Source organism: Electrophorus electricus, chromosome 19, assembly GCF_041902795.1.
Source record: "Electrophorus electricus isolate QZ-2024a chromosome 19, ASM4190279v1, whole genome shotgun sequence".
Classification (NCBI taxonomy): Eukaryota; Metazoa; Chordata; class Actinopteri; order Gymnotiformes; family Gymnotidae; genus Electrophorus; species Electrophorus electricus.
The window spans coordinates 11851928-11871984 of record NC_137515.1 but is presented as its reverse complement, the minus strand read 5'-3'; the positions used below and the strand labels follow the sequence as shown (position 1 = coordinate 11871984).

The following is a 20057-nucleotide window of genomic DNA, read 5'->3' as shown; positions in this document are numbered from 1 at the left end:
GCTCGTGCCTTAGCCTCTCTTTAGCGTGTTGAGTGGCAGTTAGTGAAACGTCATTGGTTCCTCGCGCAAAGTCTTTTGAGGCGAGAAGGCAGCAGAGGGGCAGAGCTACGCCAATCAACTCAGACCCAGCAACGCTGGAGCGACGGCGTTTAGAGGGAATAACCCAACTACTGAAGCGCAGTCATTCGCTCATTCGCTCCTGTTAACGCCAGCTAAAAAGGAACGTGTTGTTACAGTGAATTTTTTTTTTATTGCAATGTTTATTTAGTTTAGTCGTATTTAGGCCTACGCTAATTTGTGAAGGGAATACGGACATGGTTTACATTTTGTAGCGCTTGGATATCTCCGACAAACGCGGAGGTGAGGCGCGGAAACTAAAACTTTATTTTAACAAAACGTATTGATGTACGTCTTGTGTCTATTATATGTGATCCGCTGTTGCATTGTGAAATTGGAACTCTTTTTGTTTAATCCGTAATCATAGCCTAATTCTTCTAGTACTACTACTGCTACTACTACTACTACAAATAATAATAATAATAGTAATAATAATAAATGATAATTATTAACAGTTATTATATTATATTATATTATATTATATTATATTATTGTTATAATAATAATAACAATAATAACAATATAATAATAATAATAATAATAATAATAATAATAATAATAATAATAATAATAATAATAATAATATTATTATTATTAGTAGTAGTAGTAGTAGTAGTAGTATATGCAAGCAAGACTATAATTAAGCATGACACCAAACTTGTAAACAGACCCCAGAGCCGAAAGATTATGCATAGAATGTAGCCTTGATCCCGGGTCGGTAAATCTGTCACTGTCAGGTTTTGTTTTGAGGCGATCGTAAGACCGAGTTTACTATACGGCTCAAAGTAAATGTCTAAAAAAATGGCGCATTGCCAGTTCCGTTAGCTTACACCACGACTGTATTTAAAATATTTTCATGAGTAGATATTTTATTAAAATTATATGTTCGAATAAGTGTTTTAAAAAATCGTAACATCAGATTAAAAAGTGTCATATTAGAACATAACGTATTTATATTTCGATTTAATGTTTCAATTTAATTTAAAGATAATGCACTGCAAATACAGGATTAAAGTTTAGAAAAATTTGTTGATTTTTTCTTTCAAAGCAATTCGCATGCTCGTGATTTCTATGAGTTTCCTTTCACAGTTTTTGCTAGAGAGTTTTCTATGCAGCCTACCAGGCTGAAAACAGCGGAAAATATTATATTTCTAATGCGATTAAACTATTTTGCCATATACATTTGTGCAAATAAAAACATTTTATCCCTTTCGCTATTTATTAGTGTTTATACTTCTAACCAGCCATTATATGGTAGTTTAATTAAATAACTAGATTAAGTAAATACAATTACACAGATTATATTACACTCACAAATCTAATGCATACCTTGCATTCTTGCAGTGCTTCGGATTGTAATTACAATGTTTTCCTCTTTTTTATTCACAGTTACAACCAGTTTCTCATTTAAGGTCTCTGCAGGATGGACAAGAGTCTACTTCCTGGACCTAGCGACATAGTCATGACTTCTCCACCCAGCTCGTTCCAGCAAGAACCTCTCACCCCACCCAGATCCAACCACTCCTCCTCCCTGAAGCCCAATCAGGTGGGTCAGGTCATCCTATATGGAGTGCCCATCGTCTCCTTGGTCATTGATCACCAGGAGCGCCTGTGCCTGGCTCAGATCTCCAACACCTTGCTGAAGAACTACAGCTACAACGAGATCCACAACCGGCGCGTGGCGCTAGGCATCACCTGTGTGCAGTGCACGCCCGTGCAGCTGGAGATCCTGCGGCGAGCAGGCGCCATGCCCATTTCTTCCCGCCGGTGTGGCATGATCACAAAGCGGGAGGCAGAGCGGCTGTGCAAGTCGTTCCTGGGTGAGAACACGCCACCCAAGCTGCCTGACAACTTTGCGTTTGATGTGACACATGAGTGTGCATGGGGCTGCCGGGGCAGCTTCATCCCTGCACGCTACAACAGCTCCCGAGCCAAGTGCATCAAGTGCTCTTACTGCAACATGTACTTCTCACCCAACAAGTTCATCTTCCACTCGCATCGCATGCCTGAGGCCAAGTACACACAGCCAGATGCCGCCAACTTCAACTCGTGGCGCCGGCATCTCAAGCTCACGGACAAGTCGCCAGCAGACGACCTGGTGTTCGCTTGGGAGGACGTGAAAGCCATGTTCAATGGGGGCAGCCGCAAGAGGGCGCTTCCATCGTCCCAATGCCCGCCCATGGACTCAGTGAAGGCAGTTGGATCAGTGCTACCGCACATGATCTCCTCGGAGCTGGGCCAGAAGCGCGGGAGGTATGAGGAGGAGGAGGAGTTGGATGCCGGCAGCCTCTCACCCCGCAAGAACCCACGCAGCTACCCAGTCATTCCCGTACCCAGCAAGGGCTTCGGCATGTTGCAGAAGTTCCCGCCCACATCGCTGTTCCCGGGCCCTTACCCGTTTCCAGCTTTTGGCTTGTGCCAGCAGAAAAAGGATGATGGTGAGGCACCTGGTGGGCAGAAAAATGCCGGCCTGTCAGGCCTGCTGTGGCCAGGGCGCAAGGACACCTTTTACCCACCTTTCTGCATGTGGTGGCCTCCGAGGGCAGCGGGTGGTATCCCGGTGCCCACATACCTGCAGCCCCAGCCCAACACCCTCTCTTCACTAACAGAAGCCCCCTCCCTGCGACAGGCCTTCCTGGACCTTTCTGAGCAGGGAGATGCTGGCACCGGCACTGGCATGGGAGCCAACCAAAGGGCAGGGCTCTTCGAGAGTGAGTGCCCGCCCGTTGCCCCTGACCTGCGGCCCACCCCAGAGGGCTGGCTCAAGCTGTTGGACACACCTGCCCTGCAGGCGCGCAAGGCCAGCTACCACTCTGCCTTCCGGCCTGTGGTGAAGGATGCTGAGAGCATCGCCAAGCTGCATGGTGGCGTGGAGGACTTCAGCACCGACCGGCACCCCTCGCCCGGCACCAGCTGCAGCTATCAGAGCGAGAGTGGTGAGAGTGATGAAGAGCAGGAGGTAGATGTGGAGACCAAGCAGGATGAGGAACACGAGGTCTTCAGTGCTCACCCAGCACTGCCTACGCAGGCATGCACCCTGCACTTGCATGGGCTCACCGACAATGATGCCAGTGATCGGGATAAAGACGCCACCCCCTTCCCCACCATCCCCCCTGAAAGCAGCGCTGAAGACAAGTCCCGGCTGTCCGCCAGCCCGCCTGCCTCTCTCAGAGTCCCCAGCCCTGTTCACGCCTCGCTGGAGGACACCGCCGTATACAAAAACGTAAATATTCCCCGCAGGCCCTTAAACTAATTATTATTTAAATGCGGGCCACAGACTGGCGGGATCTGCATGCATAACGAGATTGATAGTGCCATGCTCCCTCCAGAAATGAAATATTCCGAGTGCTCTGATCCCTCCTAATAAGCCCAGGCGTGTTTTGTTTAATGGCGACATTATGTTTGCTCTCCTTTTGTCACTCTTGTCTATTAGCCCTCTCAGTCTTTAACCTGCCGACACTACATTAACCGAGGGAGCTGGCAGAGTCACTCGCAGCTGCCAAGGGGGAAGAGAGGGAGCTGCTTAGCAATGCAGTAGCGAATAGAGCACACACACACACACACACACACACACACACACACACACACACACACACACACACACACACACACACACGGTGACAACGTACACTGCCCAATTAATGACTTGGTTGCTAAACAATCTGGCCTATCTGGCAAAGACATTTAAACAAAGTGCTGGTGACAACACTGTCATCCTCAAGGCTAATCTAGTGTGTGCTTTTGGCTGGCTGATACATTCGCATAGTGTCGCATGCACAGCTTTTGGCCTGGAGGCATGAATCAGGTCTAATCAGAGCTCTTTGGTGCTTTGGGTTTACAGTCACACAAGGGCAGAGAGGATGGACTCCCAGCATATGCAACCAAAGACAAAACAACACGTGCAGGTGAGTGCCAGTCCATAACAGCACATCAAATTATGCACTAATAATGGCTTCTTGCCTTAAGATGTATGTGACCTAATCCAGTATTGGCATGTGTAATAAAATGCAAGTTAGGTGGCAAAGAGTTTTTGATTATTTATTTGTTTAAAACACTCGTGAAATTAATGATGTAAGTTGTTTTGAGTAAACACCGAGGGCTGGATTAAGATGGGTTTGGAGCAGTTAAGTATACTTTAACTATAAGTACACATCCTGGCATTAAGTATACATACTGGAGTGTGTTTATTTTTGCAGGCTTGAGTCTGGATGTATATTCTGCATTTATGGCATTAACAACTCTCTGTGCTCTTTCAGAAGAAAACAAAGAACAGGGCAATTTCTTTATCTCAGAGACTGAAACATCAGCACCAGAGTACTGGAGGGACAGCACAGGTAATACCTTCATCACTGTCATTTTAGTTTAAATAAATAAATAAACAAACTGGCATTTACAGCAAGAGAGCAACAAAATAATTTGTACAGCACAACTAGGATAAATATCCTGCAAGGATAGTGGGATTAGACTAAATATAAAAGATGAAATGGAATATGTATTCAACTACAGCCACACACTTAAAATGGAGCAGTTCTCTGTACAATGTCATTGGGAAAATGTGTTCAGTGGGGAGCCATAACAGTTCAAGAAGACAATCAGCTCTATGGAGGGAAGGTGACAATCACCATTTGAACAATATCAAATGGATATAATTGCGTTTTGCCTGGCAAAATCTTCCATTACAAAGATCATAGCTTATTGCCTCTTATCTGTCAGGGAGACATTAAAAGTGTTTTATGACATCTATGCCAACATTTATATTATCGAGCCGATAATGATCTCCTCACATAATGTATAATATGTTTGAAAAAAATTACATGAAACAAATTAAATGAAACCACCTTTGCCTGATTGCTAAATGTCTCCAAGGGGCTAGTGGGGTACGTGATTAGAAGTTCTGATTTGCGAGTCTAAAGGCAGTGTCTTAAAGAGAGCTCTGTTTCTTGGGAGAAAAAAAATAATCTAATTTTCCATTTATGTAATGCAAACTGCCTTGGCTTTGACTATTCACGGTTAATTGACTGTCAAACGAGGTTGTTATCCTCAGGCAGTGTCTGCAAATTTGCTTGTCAAATGAGACAGAGAGAGGAGGAGAGTGAGAACAAGCCCGCTTTCCAAATGAGGAAAGCATTGTAAGACTTAAGGAGGCAAGACGCGCGCGCGTGCGCGTGTGTGTGTGTATGTGTGTAAGAGAGAGAGAGAGAGAGAGAGAGAGAGAGAGAGAGAGAGAGAGAGAGAGAGGGATTATATACAAAAATGTGCGGGATTGCTTCATTTAAGGCATTTGATTTGCAACACAGCACACGGAAAGCAGACACCCCCGCATTGTCAATATACTACATAGGTGCAATATGCTTAATATGGCAACTCCTGAGGACATGCAGGTTATAATAATTTGATATTTTAGTGGAATAACAACAATAAAATCAATAACATGAAGAACCGTATCTTCAGAACAACTTCTCACCTTAAATGAAATTGCTTTCATTTTCAAATGTATAGGCAGATGAATGCTGATGCATTGTAGGCACATTGATAAGCATGAGGATTTGATTAGAAATTTATAATAATAGAATAGCTATCCTTTTAACTGAGCCAAGCACATCTCATTATCTAAAAACATTGACACCCGATCACTTGTTTTTCACAATTTTCATAATAATAGTTTAAAATGTGCTAATGAAAGTTTACTTATCTTATTTATAATGACAATAATAATTATTAGTGTACTAATTTCATTTAAAAAAATCCAACTATTTGATTTGATTAGTTCTAGTTACTGTTGGAATATTGTGACTGCAGCATAGAAGTATTGTGATTGTGGCACAGAATTCCTACAATACACTGTACCTGAACATTTATCTTGTTATTAGACTGACACCTACCGGTAATTTATTAAATTGCATTGGATGAAATATTTTGCCATTACTATAAAATTCAAACGTGAGATATAAATTATTACGTGACGTTTTATAAATTCTACATTTATATTTTTAACATTCATTTGAATCATGGTTTTCTGCAGCAGATCAAAATCAAGATACACATTCACCTGCCTCACTTAAGAAGGATGTTGAAAACATGGAAAAAGGTGAGGTCAAGAAAATAATCTCAAAACAATAAAAAAGATTACTCTTAGAAAGAACATTCTGTATTTATTTTAAAGGCTTTTGACTTTAGACCTTCACACAAGAGTTGTTCTTTTTTAACATTAACAGTGTAACCTAGCCATGCCTTGGCATACTGTGATATTAATTAGTGTCGATTTTCTTTCAGAGGAGCTCCAAAAAGTTCTACTCGAGCAGATAGATTTACGGAGACGACTGGAGCAGGAATTTCATGCCCTCAAAGGCAGCTCAGCATTCCCTGTTTTCCGTAAGTTACCTTATTAGCATTCGAAAAGCGACCTCCGAACACTTCTCTGTACTCAGCAAATGAAATTTTACGTAAGCGTATTTTACAAGCTGCCACTTTAACAAGTACATTTTTGTTAATAGGAATGGGATGAGTAACAGTATGCAACAGTAACAGTCTGTGAGGGAGAAGGAGACTCATTATCTACTCGACCAGTGCCTCATTTTCACAAAATCATTTTCTCTTTTAGACAACTTTCAGGACCAAATGAAAAGGGAACTGGCATACCGAGAGGAGATGGTTCAGCAGCTACAGATGGTGAGGATTCTTTTCTTATTAATACTTGCAGTAAAATCACCCCTACAATTGCATCACCTGTGGGTCAAAATGAGTAGTCAGTTATTGCTCAGAAATTTAATTCAATGGTGCCTTAAAAATAGGCTGCTTCTGATGCACCTGAATTTCTACCTTTCATCTAATTATATTAGCTTGTGATGAGAAAATTCAAAGAGGAAGAATCATGCATGGTATACTGCTATCTATAAGTGACTGACTGTTTCATAAGCCTAAATTATTCAATTTTGCACCTGAGTAGAAAAGTTCTGCTAATAGTAGCGGAACACGTTTGTTAGGTTAGTCATATTGGGATTTTCAGTAAAGATAATATAGCTACTGAGATACAAATACAAATACTTAAATACAAAGTGTCAAGAAGATGTTTGAGACTTAGCGATACCTTCACTAAGTACCTTACCTTCTGAGTATGATATTCATGGTTGTTGTATAGCTTGTACCTATAATGATTACCTGAAAATCAGATGAGGTTGTAGAAGGTTTGAACACTTATGACCATATATTTGTTTTTAGATTCCCTATGCAAACATTATCAGAAAAGAAAAAGTTAGTACACATCTAAACAAAAGCTAAATGGTAAGTATTACCTATTTCTTCCTTTGTGGACTATATATGGGTAATATGGGTCACATGATGTTTGGGGGTTATTGTATTTGTTTGCTTTGTTGCATGTCATGTTATTCTTTATCTCATTTCCTGTGTGTTCCTTTAATACAGTATGTATTGCAAATCCATGTAAAATATATTCTGAGAAATGTCTTTAATGGCTATAATGCACAGGTTACTTTGAGCATCAAGGTCTTTTAGGCTTCCTACCAAATACTAAATATTAAATATGTTGCCAATACATTAATAATATGCTGTATGTTATTGCCTCTGATAAAATTAAACAATTACTTTTGTATTGTTTCTCTTTGCTTTCAGTTTTGGATAGTGCTATTTCAAATGGAACAGGCTGTTCTCAACCTCAGTTAAACACACTGAACACATCTATCATGATGACTCTAACAATATGACAAATGCAACTAATGTTGTCTTTTGTCAGAAGATGCACTCTCATCATGCCCTCATCACATGCTGATGATCTGAAGATACTGAACTATGTACATTTTCCTAAACAATGAGAAACCAAAATGCATATTTACACTGCGAGAAGTCTGTCTTCTCCACTAGTGCTACTTAACACATCTTTCATCAGATACTTCCTGTACAGTGAGCTCATTTTGTGTATTCTTTTATGTATTTATTTATTTGTAAAACCTGAACAGTGTATAAATATACTGGCTACAGAAATACCATACATATACAAGAATGATGTCTGGGGAAAACACACAGGACATTTGCTCTTTACTGAAATTTATGCCTAAGGTCAGTTGCACAAGCAAGCAATCTTCTTTAGGCAGCTTGCTTGTTTACATAAAATTAAGAATGTTATTATTGTTAATGCAAATGTATTTAAATATGTTCTTGTAGTTTCTCTACTATTTATGTGGATAATAAAAGTCTATAACATTAAAAACAAATGATGCATTTCTTGATTTCCCATTTACATCAAAAATAACATCGTCAGAATTCCTGAACTTTACCCATATTAAATCTTACATCACATATGTGATTTAATACCAATGTAAAGTATTCTGGAAATCAAATAGATGACTATGACGAACATATAAAGAAAAATAACTGAAGCCAATTTGACAAAACGATTAGCCTTCTTAAAGAGTATTTTGGCTAATTTCATTTACATTCGTTAATCTCCAGCCAATCAAATCACTTGAAACATATGGCGTGGCAGGCAAAGACGCACATCAACGGTAAGGACTTCGTAGTTGCGTAAAACGTCATTGCGGTGAAATTGAAGTGCCAACATGGCGTTTACCTTGTATGCACTGATTCAAACGGCAGTTTTGTTTACAAATGCGATTGCTGTACTACACGAAGAAAGGTTTCTAAGTAAAAGTAAGTATTCCGTTATATATTTGTCTTTCGTGATAGAGAATCCACTGATTAGAAAACCATTGTTAGACTACATTGACCCATCTGCCAGCCAATGAGCAAGAAGTAATCTGTCCTAGCTAGCTAGCTAGCTAGTTAGCTAGTTAACCTCGCAAAATAGATTGTGTCTTGTGATACCTGAGATTCTAATCTGATTAATGCATGTATGCTTTTTTGTGTGGGACTGCATACCGTGACCACATGGTTATTTTATACAATGTATGATGGAAGCTTGCTATCGTATTAACTGCTATCTAGCTAACTAACTTAACCTATGTTTCACCATGTTACTAGCTAACTGAGTGTTGCAGCTAGGTAGGGTAGCTCGATAACTAGTTAGGCAACTATCTCGTAGCTATCTAGGTGACCGTAGCTAAGTAACTTCGTGTACAGATTAACATGTACATGGTTCTTCCTAACACCGCTAGCTTGCTAACCCTATCTTAATTATCTATTATCTGTCGCGTAATGGCTAAAATAATATATGTGAGGTTTGTTTGTTTTTGTTTGTTTTTTTTTGGCGGGGGCGGGGGGGGGGGGATGTACACTCTAATTTACAGCATTGTAGTTATTCTGGTAATGTACAGTACCAGCGAAAAGGTATTTGGGGTGACTTTCGCCTATAGTTCCAGAGAACCTAAATGGATTTTGGATATATTTTTAGGGATTTGTATGTTAGTTTGAGAACAATTATTCGAGTGTTTAGATGAAGACTGTATGGTGTACGTGCGTGCGTGTGTGTCTGTATGTGTGTATGTGTGTGTGTGTGTGTGTGTGTGTGTATATATATATATATATATATATATATATATATATATATGTATGTATATGTGTGTATATATATATATATATATATATATATATATATATATATATATATATATATATATATTCATATTCAATTCTAGTTGGGTGGGGAGCAGAACAGGGCATTGGTGGTTTTGGAGATGACCCAGGAATTAAAGCACAACTTCTAAACCTCATCCGATCGGTCAGAACAGTCATGAGGGGTAAGTGGCTAATGCTTACTTGCTCTCTTACTCTGAGCATCATTGAGCATCATTTAGCAATAGCCTGTATCATGCTTTAACTTCAGTTGATCTCTTCCTGTCCACAGTGCCTTTAATAATAGTAAATTCGGTGTGCATCTTGTTACTGTTGCTATTTGGATGAAGAAAGATGGACATTCAACGTGGAACAAGATCTGGCAAAAGGAAATGGACTGTTTTTTGTACATGTGATTTATGTATTTGTTGCTTTTATGTCTCACTGTTGTATCCCAAATGTTTCTGGGATTCATCAGGTGATTGTTTCCTACTCTTGTTTACTACTCCAAAGTTTTATATCTCCATCAGTACATCCAATATTATTTTGTATGCTTTTGCTCAATAGAAATATGGCTTTTAGGAGAGCTCTTCTAACTGCTGTTTACACAATTCACTTTTAATATACAATATAAAAGTTCTTGTTCACTTGCATTGTCCCTGGTATCATGTATTTCTGAACACGTGTGGGCATGTCATCTGTTAATCATAAAACTCTTAAACCACAAGTTAAAATTTTAAAATGCCCCAAAGTGTCCAAAATGTTTAGTACAATTAGCTTATACCTCTGTGAGCTAGTTAGAATATTTATGATTTCAATAAATCTCATATTTCATTTCTGCATTTGTGGTGTACCATGTACGAACAGGCAGTTAATATTTGTTTGAAATTGAAATCTATCGCTATTAACAAATTACAAAAATATGTAAAGACCATTTATTAACATCTTAGTGGAGTCACGTAGCGTTGCATAATGCATAAATATTTATTTAAGGTGTGTGTGGTGGAGGGGGGGATCTGGACATTTTAGTGAACTTCTATTTAAAATTAATTTATTTGCTTTTTTATGTACTTTTGCAAAGATTCTAAGGTCAAAATTAACTAAGGTTAATTTTAAAAGTTCATTGTTGGCCAATCAGTTAAGAAGTTACGAACCTTATATAAAATGTTTCTAATTCGGGATTTTAAGAAAAGTTTTCAATCTAAAATGGTAGTTTTCATGTTGATGAGCAACTTTTCAATAAGTGATGACACTTTTAAATCGATTTGCACAAAAATGCGTTTTAAATAAATAAAATATCTCTAGTTGATGGAAAAGTAAACCACATACTTTTCCTTCTAGCGAATGAGTACTCTGTCCCATAGTTAACTAACCCTCTTAAATGGTTACATGCTCATTATATCTGAGCTATTACATGTACTTTGAAGTAAAAATATGATTGATTTAGTGGATCAGAGATGGAGACTAATTTACTGCAGGTTATTCGTGAAATGTTGATCCCATTACAACAAAAACGTTGATTTCACCCCCATTAAATGACTTCGAAATGATCAACCAAACAGGCATATACCAGGACAGCAAAACGAAGGACCCCACACGGAAGCGTGCGTAAAAAAAAAAAAAAAAGCTCACGTGGGATAGCTAAATGAGGGTTCTTTTGGCTTTTCCCGATTTAATCTTAAATTTCGAGTGCCTTATTATTTTACAGCCTGTTTCAGATAAAATCATCTTGCCTTTAGGGGTGAAAAAAATGAGTTTGTTTTATTGCCCAGTTAAAGGGATTATTGAACCCTATGTGGGCCGACTTTAGGAGTAGACGGGATTCTTCGCGAATTTTTAGCTGCATAAATACAGCCTACACACTGATATTCACGAACGGTATATTCTACAGTTTCCTAATTTATATGTTTTTATTTGGCTGTGATATTAACTTTGTGTGATTTTTTGGCAGTCTGATTATTGCTGTCTATCTAAATCACTCCCTTGACTTATGATGCGTATAATGGCCGCATTTTACAAAAACGTATTTTAGCAGGATTTTCCAAATCCTGAACTGTTCAGGTAAATGCAGATCAGGTGCCGAAACACAGCCTGGCGGGCTTGTTTAATACAGAGTTTTAAAAAACATTAATTGTTAATTCAGCGTTAGGGATTTCATTGCACTAAGTAGCTAATATTTATAAATAATACAAGTTAGTCAATGCCTCTTATATGTTGAGCTGTTTTAATAATCCATAATATAGCATAAATAACATTTATTTTTATTGGTTACACAACAATTAAAGACATATTTGACTACTATGTTGCTATAGTATTTTAATCTTTTTATTTATAAATTGCGTTTCAGCATAGTCCAGCAGGCCAAAAGAAATACGAAATCTAGTCTGTTATAGGCCCTCCCAAGAGGGCTGCGACTTACTCAGGGTGACTTTAGTTTCTTGCGGTTTGATAGGCAAGTCATGACATCTCGCCGCGCACTGAAGACAGTGCTCATTGACTTAAGTGGAACCCTTCACATTGAGGACACTGCAGTACCAGGGGCCCAGGAAGCCCTTGCAAGGTTAGTCAACATACAATGGGATTGATGGCAAAGACCTTCAAATTAAATGAATACAGTAACTATTTAAAATGTATCTATATTCATTTGCTAAGGTTACGACATGCTCCAGTGTCTGTGAAATTTGTAACTAACACAACAAAGGAGTGTAAGAGAACCCTGCTGGAACGACTACGCCGGCTCCGGTTTAACATCGAAGAGCATGAGATATTTACCTCACTCACTGCAGCTCGTAATCTGCTGGAGCAGAAGATGGTGCGTCCCCTATTGCTGGTAGAGGACAGTGCATTGGAGGACTTCATGGGTGAGCTGAGGGTACTGTCCAGAATAGCATGACAATTTAGTGTTCTTTCTGCTAGATCCTGATCTCACAAAGGGCTTAATAAGGACATAAGATTCTACTTATTTGTAGTTTCTATTAGCATTTTTTAAATTGGCAGTTGCACACACTGTCATGCTTTCTCAAGTGAGAATTTCTTTGTTCTTGTCACAGGAATCGAAACCAACAATCCTAACGCTGTTGTGATAGGCTTAGCCCCAGACCACTTTAATTATCAAATGCTTAATAAGGCCTTCAGGTGAGGACTCAAATTAAGTGACATTTTGGTGCAGAAATATTTACATGTTCTGATCCAATTCTGAGCAAAATTGCAATACTCCACTGCCCACTCTATCTACTTGTTCTAAGTATGCACTGTCCCTTAAGCTTTGTACTACATGTTTAATTAAAAGGACAGTGAACATTCCCACTTTTAGCTAAAATGCCAAATTTCATCCCATGTCTGTGTGTAGCTATAAAAAACCATAGAGTCCACAGAATAAAACCATATTTAAGCACATGTAACCGCAGTTAAGGATGCATTGCAAGCAAGCATTTGTATCAGCTAGTGATGGCATCATGCTCGTCTTGGGTCTGCATTAGGCTTATTCTGGAGGGTGCTCCTCTCATTGCCATTCACAAAGCCCGCTACTATAAGCGGAAGGACGGCCTAGCACTGGGGCCCGGTCCATTTGTGAATGGACTGGAGTATGCCACCGACACGCAGGCCATCGTGGTGGGCAAACCTGAGAAAACCTTCTTCCTGGAGGCCCTGCGTGACCTGAACTGCAGCCCAGAGGAGGCCGTGATGATCGGAGATGTAAGCATGATTTTGCATTTGCAACGTTGGATGCTTTGGGTCACGTGTTGTATGGTTTGACTGCATTGGTGAGAAAGAAATATTGTATATGTGTAAACAATAGACATTTAAGTAATGTTTCAAATTGAAATACTGCTGTGGTGTTTGCCTTTACAGGATGCTAGGGATGACGTTGGTGGAGCTCAGAACACAGGAATGCTGGGAATATTAGTCAAAACTGGTAAAATATTACATTATTTGAAATTAATTATTGTTTGATAATCTCAGCTCACTTCAGTACACTGTATTATGAGATACTCATAATACATAACCCATATGTTTTTTCTTGTTCTTAGGTAAATATAGAGCAGGTGATGAAGGCAAAATAAACCCTTCGCCTCATCTGACTTGTGACAGCTTTCCAGAGGCTGTAAATTATATCCTTCAACATCTGCTTGAAGCTAAATGAGTCTGCTGATGCTGTTTGAAAATTTGGTGATGTCTGGGTACATGGTGGGACATGAGCAGGAGTTTTGGTTGGAGGAAAAGATTACCTTGCATGTAACACATAGGAAACAGAATGTGCTCCAGTAATCTCCTGTCATGCATGTTTTTGATACAGTAGGGTTCAACTGACTTAATCACATCATTAATCACAAGATGGAACTGGTAATAAACTTGTAGCTCACCTGTTAGAGGATGTAGAGCAACATTCTAACAACACCAAAGTCATGGGTTCAATTCCCAGAGAGTACATGTACTGTCATAATCATAAACATAAGTTGTTCTAGATAAGAACATTTGCCATTGCTGTAAATGCAAAACTAGTGTTTCCCCAACCTAAAAAGACATCCATTTTCCCATGCTTTAGAATGCAATGAATATTCACTCCAGACCAGGGGAACTGTACATGTAGTCATTATATAAAAAAACCCCCCATAAAATACAGAAGTTAAGCAAAACTACCTTTCCTAAATAAAAGTACATAAGATAAAATAAAGCATTTTATTTTTGAGATTTTTATGTAAATTTGTGGGCCAACTCTGTATTTGTATTTTATGTTATAGTAATCATATGATCAAATTGCAAACGTAGGCAGATGTGATGAATCACAAAAAAAACAACTGATAATGCCACTATCATCGTGAGAACCATCTAGGTTGTCACCTCAAACAGACTCGTACTCTCTCTCCCAGGCAGAGAATCTGTCAGATAGGCTCCTGGCTGACGGTTTGGTGTGAGCGATTACCTCCAGGAAATCCTCTGTGGTCACCATTTCTAGCTCAATATGTGGTACATCACAGTGACCTGTGGAGATGAGGGAGGGCAGTAGAGGACATTTTGAAGGAAGAAGTAGAAGGAATATGTAGTTTGGAGGTGAGAGGCAACTTGCATCTTACCCTCACTGTCATTTTCCAGGGTGTCAAAAATCTTCCGGACAGGCCTCATTGCAGCCTCTTTACACACAAGTCTGATATCTGAGCCGGAATAACCCTCTGTCTCCTTAAAGAGAAACCCTCTGTTACTAGTACCTATTATTCAATGTACTTCTTGTGCCATTGTTGAGGGAGGCTTGCTTGTATGACCCACCTCTGCCAGCACATCATATGCTAGCTGGGTTCGAAGCTCCACCCCTCCTGTGTTGCTGACTGGAGGAAGCCAATGGTTGATCATGGCCTGCCTTGCTGGCCCAGATGGAAGACCCACTAGTATCCTCTTCTCTAGTCGCCGCAGCATAGCATAGTCCAGCTCCCTGAAATCAAGTGAGAGCAAAGAGACATCAGGAGACTCGCACTATGGCACTCATCACTATCACACTACAGTGTGCTATAGCTTTCTTCCAAACACAGCATGTTTGTACCTACTCACCAGGGTAGGTTTGAGGCAGCCAGCACAAACACCAGGTCGTTGGAGCGTGCAAGTCCATCCATCTGCACCAGCAACTCGGTTTTCATCCGTCTGCTGCCTTCATGCTCACCTCTTAGTAGAACGGACAAGGAGTAATTCACACCAAAGGACTGGAGTCCTAGATACCTATTTATTGTACTGTATACTTATACCATATTCATCCCATACATTTATCACTTGAACAAAATACAAATGTTTAATATCTGATGTATGCCTTTGAAGACAGAACAGTCCAGTAGAGTTTTGGGGGAGGGTTTTGGCTCGTACCCATGTCCAACACCTCTCTGGCCCATCACTGATTCCAGTTCATCCAGAAAGATGGTGGATGGGGCATGGTACCTCGCCAGTTCAAACAGAACCTGTCGAAGACACATAAGAATGGATCAAATCACAATAACTGAGCTCCACCTGGAGGGGCTGTAAGTGCTAATTTCATTTCACTGTGTAACTGTGGAATGACATTAAGCCCCTCCAGTGAAGAATATTCTTCAATCCTACAGGTGTAGTGGTGGATCAGTGGTTAAGGTACTTGACTAGAATTCAGAAGGTTGCTGGTTCAAGCCACACTACTGCCAAGTTTCCTGGTGTTGCCTGAGCAAGGCCCTTAACCCTAAATTGCTTGAATTGTGTTCGGTCATAATTGTAAGTTGCTTTGGATAAAAGCATCAGCTAAATGTAAATGCAATACTGGAGGAGACACTGACCCGAACCAGCTTCTCAGAGTCTCCTCTCCATTTGCTGACAATGCTGGAGGCAGAGATGTTAAAGAACGTGGTGCTGCACTCGGTGGCTACGGCTTTGGCCAACATTGTTTTGCCTGTACCTGAGATTTACAAGATCATAATAAAAAGTGACAGCCTCGGCCCAGGTCCTGTCCATATCATGTAAATAACAGGCTGTTGTAGTAATGTGGACTAGGTGAGTAGGGGACTAGGCATCGAGTATTGCAAGGACCTGTAAGAAGAGCTGTTTTTAGGATTGTTATATTTTTCCAGTCCTTGCTGAAACTGCTTGTTACAACCTCAAAATAGCAGGAGCAATGCATGTTGGACGTCTGCCGCAGAAAATCCTGGCACTGCCTCATTGCAGTAAGCCTTCATCATGAGCCAGATTCATTACAAATTAGCAGCAAATGATGTCTGTTATGCAATATTTCATTAAGTCCAATTATAAAAGCTGACATATTGCTTATGAACACTAACCTGGAGGCCCGTAGAGCAGCAGACCCTTCCATGGGGAGAGAATACCAGTGAACAGTTGGGGGTACTGGACAGGAAGAAAGATATACAGGTCGTAATTAACATTACACATTGATTTCACTAATACCATTTTAACTTATACATATAAGTATAGTGGCCTCTTAAAAACTGCACATTATTGAGGGGCTTATTGGCAGGCAGTCTTAGCTGAAGCCCAGGGGAGCCTCTTTGTATTGACAAACTACATTCACTGAGCTGCTTTAATACACTAGAATGGCTATGATGGTAGTCCTGATAATCCACATAACAGCGACTTTCTATACCTATTTTGCATTTCAGGCCTTATTATGTGTAAATTTCGGAGCAACTTTTTACATCACAATCCCTTCACAAACATACCACTCTGCCTTTATATAAGAAAGAGAGGAAGCGGTATCGTTCCTGTGTCCTGTGTGTCAGGACCCTGACGCAAATTTGTCACCAGCAGAGGAGGCAGGAATGACTAAGAGATGGAGAGTGTCAAGACTGGATGGTATTCAAGTATGGATTTAATGTCAGCTGAAGCTATAAGCGCCTGTGCAGCACTCTCCTGTAGCCTTTAGTGAGATATTCAGAATCGAAGGGCAGTGGCAACTTGAGAAATACCACACTGTTTAGCAGACTGGCACCTTAATGGGGTAGACGACAGCCTCTTTGAGTAATCGCTTGGCTGCCTCCAGGCCTATAATGTCATCCCAGCACACGTTGGGGTTGTGTAAATAGATATCCTTTAGGGAAAGACAGGATGAAGATGAAACACAGCAATTCATTAATATCTATTCGGCTATGTGGGTTCACATATACAAACTCACATATACTCTGTTGAAAGACATTACCTAGCATAGACTGCGAAAGACTAGATCAATTTGATTATAGATTATAATTAAATAGGACTGTACTGAATCTATGATTAAATGCCACACTGCACTAGTTGTCTTTTTTTTCTTAAGTGCAAAACTATTGAAATGTAAGATGTGCAGACTGCACCTACCCTACTAATGACAGCTGCTAGCTCTTTCATCTCATTGCTTGTACCACAAAAGGTACTGATGGGTTTGAGCAGCCTCTCCTGCCCCAAGGTGAGAGAGAAACCATGCATTTCCCAATCAGCTGTTCATAGCACAATCATCAGCAATGCTATCACCATGGATAAGACCACCAATAAAATACACATAGATCTTGTCTTATCAAACCACTTGTGTACTAATAGTGGACAAAACATGTAGGAATTTTCTTAATGTGTTTGTTAGAAGGCAGTGAAATTTACTGAGGGTTCTAGATTGCAGTTGTTTGCAGCCATCTCATTAAAAGTTCCTTTAATTGAATCCTGGATTAAAGGATAAAGAGGAGAAATTGCATTAACCATAATTTTCACATCTGTCTTTAACACATATTTTGTGAAATTAACTGTAATTTAGGAGCAGATGTTTCACCAGACAGTTTATCATAATGGAGTCACCTTTTTCATCTGGATCCCTTCACCTCCTCCGTTCCTGATTATGGAAGACACATTTAAGTGAAGTTCTGTGCTCTCTGCCAGAGACGAGACTCCGTTCTCCTGAAATGGGAACAGATGTGCCGTTGGTGCACTCAGACCATGACAGAGGAAAGCCTACAAGCAGGGCAATATTTGGTATCTCACCACTTTGTATATTTGCCCTTTAAATGGCCGATACAGAGAAGGAGAATGAAGACGCTCACACAGGCAGATTTAGTGGAGTCCTTGGCTACTGCTTGACATTCTAACTTTTTAATCCCGGTCCTGGAAAGGGGTCGCTGGACAGAGGTGATTTTGGGCAGTGTTTGAGTTATGCATGGTGTCCTTTAAAACATAAATACAAATTAGCTTAAAAGAAGATAATTGTTTATTGTGTGCATTATGCATTCTTGGTAAATACATCAAGCATACTCACCTCTTTTTACCACAGCTTCTAACAAATCTTTTCTCCCCTGTGTGGTATAAGATGCAATAGATTGAAGACTGAAGACTAAACTAGCATGTCGTTCTCTGGTGCATATTCTATTATGCATAAGACAAAATGAACAAAGTCAGTGTGTCATAATCACACCTACCTTGCTCTGGCAGTTTCTTAGTTATCTTGGGGTATTTCTGAAACTTAACAAAATAAAAGCTTTCATACTCCATGAGAATTGTGTCCAAGTCAACATTGTCACACACTTCAAACCGGCGCAGTCCAAAACTGGTCTCTTGTTCCAGTGCATTAGCAGCATCTAAATATCTTCACAGTTGTGAAAAAAGAAGATTAGACTGAGCGCTGTTCTCTGAATCTAAATACTTACCAAGAATAAAGCAGGTTCATTATGAAAGAAGAAACTCACCCCTCCTCCATTAAATGATGATAAATTAAAACAAGCAATTTTCTTTTTCTTGTCTCTGTTCTCAGTTCATCCTAAAATAACATAAAGTCACTGATGTTTCCACTGTTTAAAATGACCTAAAACATGAGAATTCACTATTGACTACACAGGTGTGTGTGTTTCTATCAGGTTTTTGCAGGGTTACACTAAGAATCAGTGTTCATCAAGTTCAGTCGCTATGTTGCTATCTTTTCAATACAAAGGAAAAGGGCATGGCACAGAGAAAAGAAAAGACAAGAGCAAAGAAGAATAAAAAACAACACATATCCAATATAACAATTTAGGTGAAAACTATAACACTTGCTACATTAGTCACATTAGTTTTTATGATGCAAGTCATTTTTCTAATTTTTCTTCAACTGTAATATATATATATATATATATATTTTTGAGCGGGGTGGGGGGGCAGGCAGGTAAATATGATTAAAGCATAGATAGTATTTACGTCAAGGGCATCAGAGTTAAATTCTACAAATAAAAAATGGGTGATGTGTCAAAATCTTTGTCAAATATATTTTCTAGAAATGTTATGGATTATTTTCTGGAGACGAAGACGGGTTAAGAACAGGTGTTTTTTACGCAGGGAAATCATCAAACGGGATTGGAGAAGACGCCCCAATCTTCTATGACACCCCGAGGACTATGAAATAAATTTCCACAAGATGACGCCAAATCTTCGAAATGAAGAATATGCAATAATAACCATGTGACGGGTTGCCTAGGAAACGCAGGACTCCATAGAGCTTAATACAATTAACAGAGCAAAAGTAGACAATTAACTTTACCGCACTAATACCAAATTAAACAACCTCCCACACAGAATGAACGAACAAATTAAAATGACCTTCCTAATGTTCTTAAAAAAAACCAAAAACGTATTCACTAAAACATACTAGGTAGGTAGATGCAAGGAATCACTTTAGAGCTAGGCTAGCTAACCAATAGCAGCTGACTAGGTTAGCCAGCTAGCTAGCCGTTACATAGCTAAAAGAGATGTACGTGATACAAAAAATAAAAATGATAGCTAGCTAACTAACCATTTAGTTTACTTACAGCTTCCCTTGCTTGAGTTGCAGTTTTCATAGCTTGAAAAGATAGCTCCATACTGTTGATAGCTAGCTACGTAGAGGAGCAACGCAGCCAACCACCCACGTACAGACCTGGCACAGAACTGCTAGCTAGTGTTCCACGCAAATGATCTTGTATCCTAGATAT

The 20057-nt window shown here is 39.6% G+C and overlaps 4 protein-coding genes across 7 annotated transcripts; 3 read left to right on the top strand and 1 right to left on the bottom strand.

Annotated features, from left to right (window-relative positions):
- The first annotated feature begins 202 nt into the window (after window positions 1-202).
- Window positions 203-8314, top strand: skor2 (SKI family transcriptional corepressor 2). Its single transcript, XM_035535780.2, has 9 exons — window positions 203-360; window positions 1507-3340; window positions 3959-4022; window positions 4374-4451; window positions 6140-6205; window positions 6391-6489; window positions 6719-6786; window positions 7336-7398; window positions 7747-8314. The coding sequence occupies exons 2-8, from the start codon at window positions 1541-1543 to the stop codon at window positions 7393-7395; spliced, it is 2235 nt and encodes a 744-aa protein (XP_035391673.1). The 5' UTR covers window positions 203-360; window positions 1507-1540; the 3' UTR covers window positions 7396-7398; window positions 7747-8314.
- Window positions 8315-8643: 329 nt separating this feature from the next.
- Window positions 8644-10484, top strand: ier3ip1 (immediate early response 3 interacting protein 1). The gene is made up of 3 exons (XM_027031132.3): window positions 8644-8781; window positions 9726-9827; window positions 9935-10484. The coding sequence occupies exons 1-3, from the start codon at window positions 8691-8693 to the stop codon at window positions 9988-9990; spliced, it is 249 nt and encodes an 82-aa protein (XP_026886933.2). The 5' UTR covers window positions 8644-8690; the 3' UTR covers window positions 9991-10484.
- A 758-nt stretch (window positions 10485-11242) lies between these two features.
- hdhd2 (haloacid dehalogenase-like hydrolase domain containing 2) lies at window positions 11243-14340 on the top strand. The gene is made up of 7 exons (XM_027031136.3): window positions 11243-11520; window positions 12095-12202; window positions 12295-12503; window positions 12693-12777; window positions 13122-13338; window positions 13495-13558; window positions 13674-14340. Exons 2-7 carry the CDS (start codon window positions 12102-12104, stop codon window positions 13784-13786), a joined length of 789 nt encoding a protein of 262 aa, XP_026886937.2. The 5' UTR covers window positions 11243-11520; window positions 12095-12101; the 3' UTR covers window positions 13787-14340.
- Window positions 14083-20017, bottom strand: katnal2 (katanin p60 subunit A-like 2). Of its 4 annotated transcripts, none has more exons than XM_027031134.3 (16): window positions 19896-20017; window positions 18804-18874; window positions 18537-18703; window positions 18377-18413; window positions 18165-18285; window positions 17923-18021; window positions 17731-17790; window positions 17455-17532; window positions 17093-17191; window positions 16428-16491; window positions 15930-16048; window positions 15493-15584; window positions 15187-15297; window positions 14908-15070; window positions 14718-14820; window positions 14083-14625 (listed from the first exon to the last, which is right to left on the bottom strand). In XM_027031134.3, the coding sequence occupies exons 1-16, from the start codon at window positions 19944-19946 to the stop codon at window positions 14486-14488; spliced, it is 1575 nt and encodes a 524-aa protein (XP_026886935.1). In that variant the 5' UTR covers window positions 19947-20017; the 3' UTR covers window positions 14083-14485. The 4 variants fall into 4 exon arrangements, with proteins under 4 accessions (XP_026886935.1, XP_081558714.1, XP_026886936.1 ...); XM_081702588.1 differs by having other exon boundaries at window positions 19880-20002; XM_027031135.3 differs by lacking the exon at window positions 18804-18874 and having other exon boundaries at window positions 19896-20011.
- Between the last annotated feature and the right edge of the window lie 40 nt (window positions 20018-20057).

Excerpts from the sequence above, each read along its gene's own strand:
- skor2 (XM_035535780.2), top strand. The coding sequence starts at position 1,541 with ATGGACAAGAGTCTACTTCCTGGACCTAGCGACATAGTCATGACTTCT. Across the intron at positions 3,341-3,958 it reads ACACCGCCGTATACAAAAAC|TCACACAAGGGCAGAGAGGA; the intron begins GTAAATATTCCC and ends TTGGGTTTACAG. Across the intron at positions 6,490-6,718 it reads CTCAGCATTCCCTGTTTTCC|ACAACTTTCAGGACCAAATG; the intron begins GTAAGTTACCTT and ends TTTCTCTTTTAG.
- katnal2 (XM_027031134.3), bottom strand. The coding sequence starts at position 19,946 with ATGGAGCTATCTTTTCAAGCTATGAAAACTGCAACTCAAGCAAGGGAA. Across the intron at positions 18,875-19,895 it reads CAACTCAAGCAAGGGAAGCT|GATGAACTGAGAACAGAGAC; the intron begins GTAAGTAAACTA and ends ATGTTATTTTAG. Across the intron at positions 18,022-18,164 it reads ACTCCACTAAATCTGCCTGT|GAGAACGGAGTCTCGTCTCT; the intron begins GTGAGCGTCTTC and ends TTCCCATTTCAG.
- hdhd2 (XM_027031136.3), top strand. The coding sequence starts at position 12,102 with ATGACATCTCGCCGCGCACTGAAGACAGTGCTCATTGACTTAAGTGGA. Across the intron at positions 12,504-12,692 it reads TGCATTGGAGGACTTCATGG|GAATCGAAACCAACAATCCT; the intron begins GTGAGCTGAGGG and ends TTCTTGTCACAG. Across the intron at positions 13,559-13,673 it reads GGGAATATTAGTCAAAACTG|GTAAATATAGAGCAGGTGAT; the intron begins GTAAAATATTAC and ends TCTTGTTCTTAG.
- ier3ip1 (XM_027031132.3), top strand. The coding sequence starts at position 8,691 with ATGGCGTTTACCTTGTATGCACTGATTCAAACGGCAGTTTTGTTTACA. Across the intron at positions 8,782-9,725 it reads AGAAAGGTTTCTAAGTAAAA|TTGGGTGGGGAGCAGAACAG; the intron begins GTAAGTATTCCG and ends ATTCAATTCTAG. Across the intron at positions 9,828-9,934 it reads GGTCAGAACAGTCATGAGGG|TGCCTTTAATAATAGTAAAT; the intron begins GTAAGTGGCTAA and ends TCCTGTCCACAG.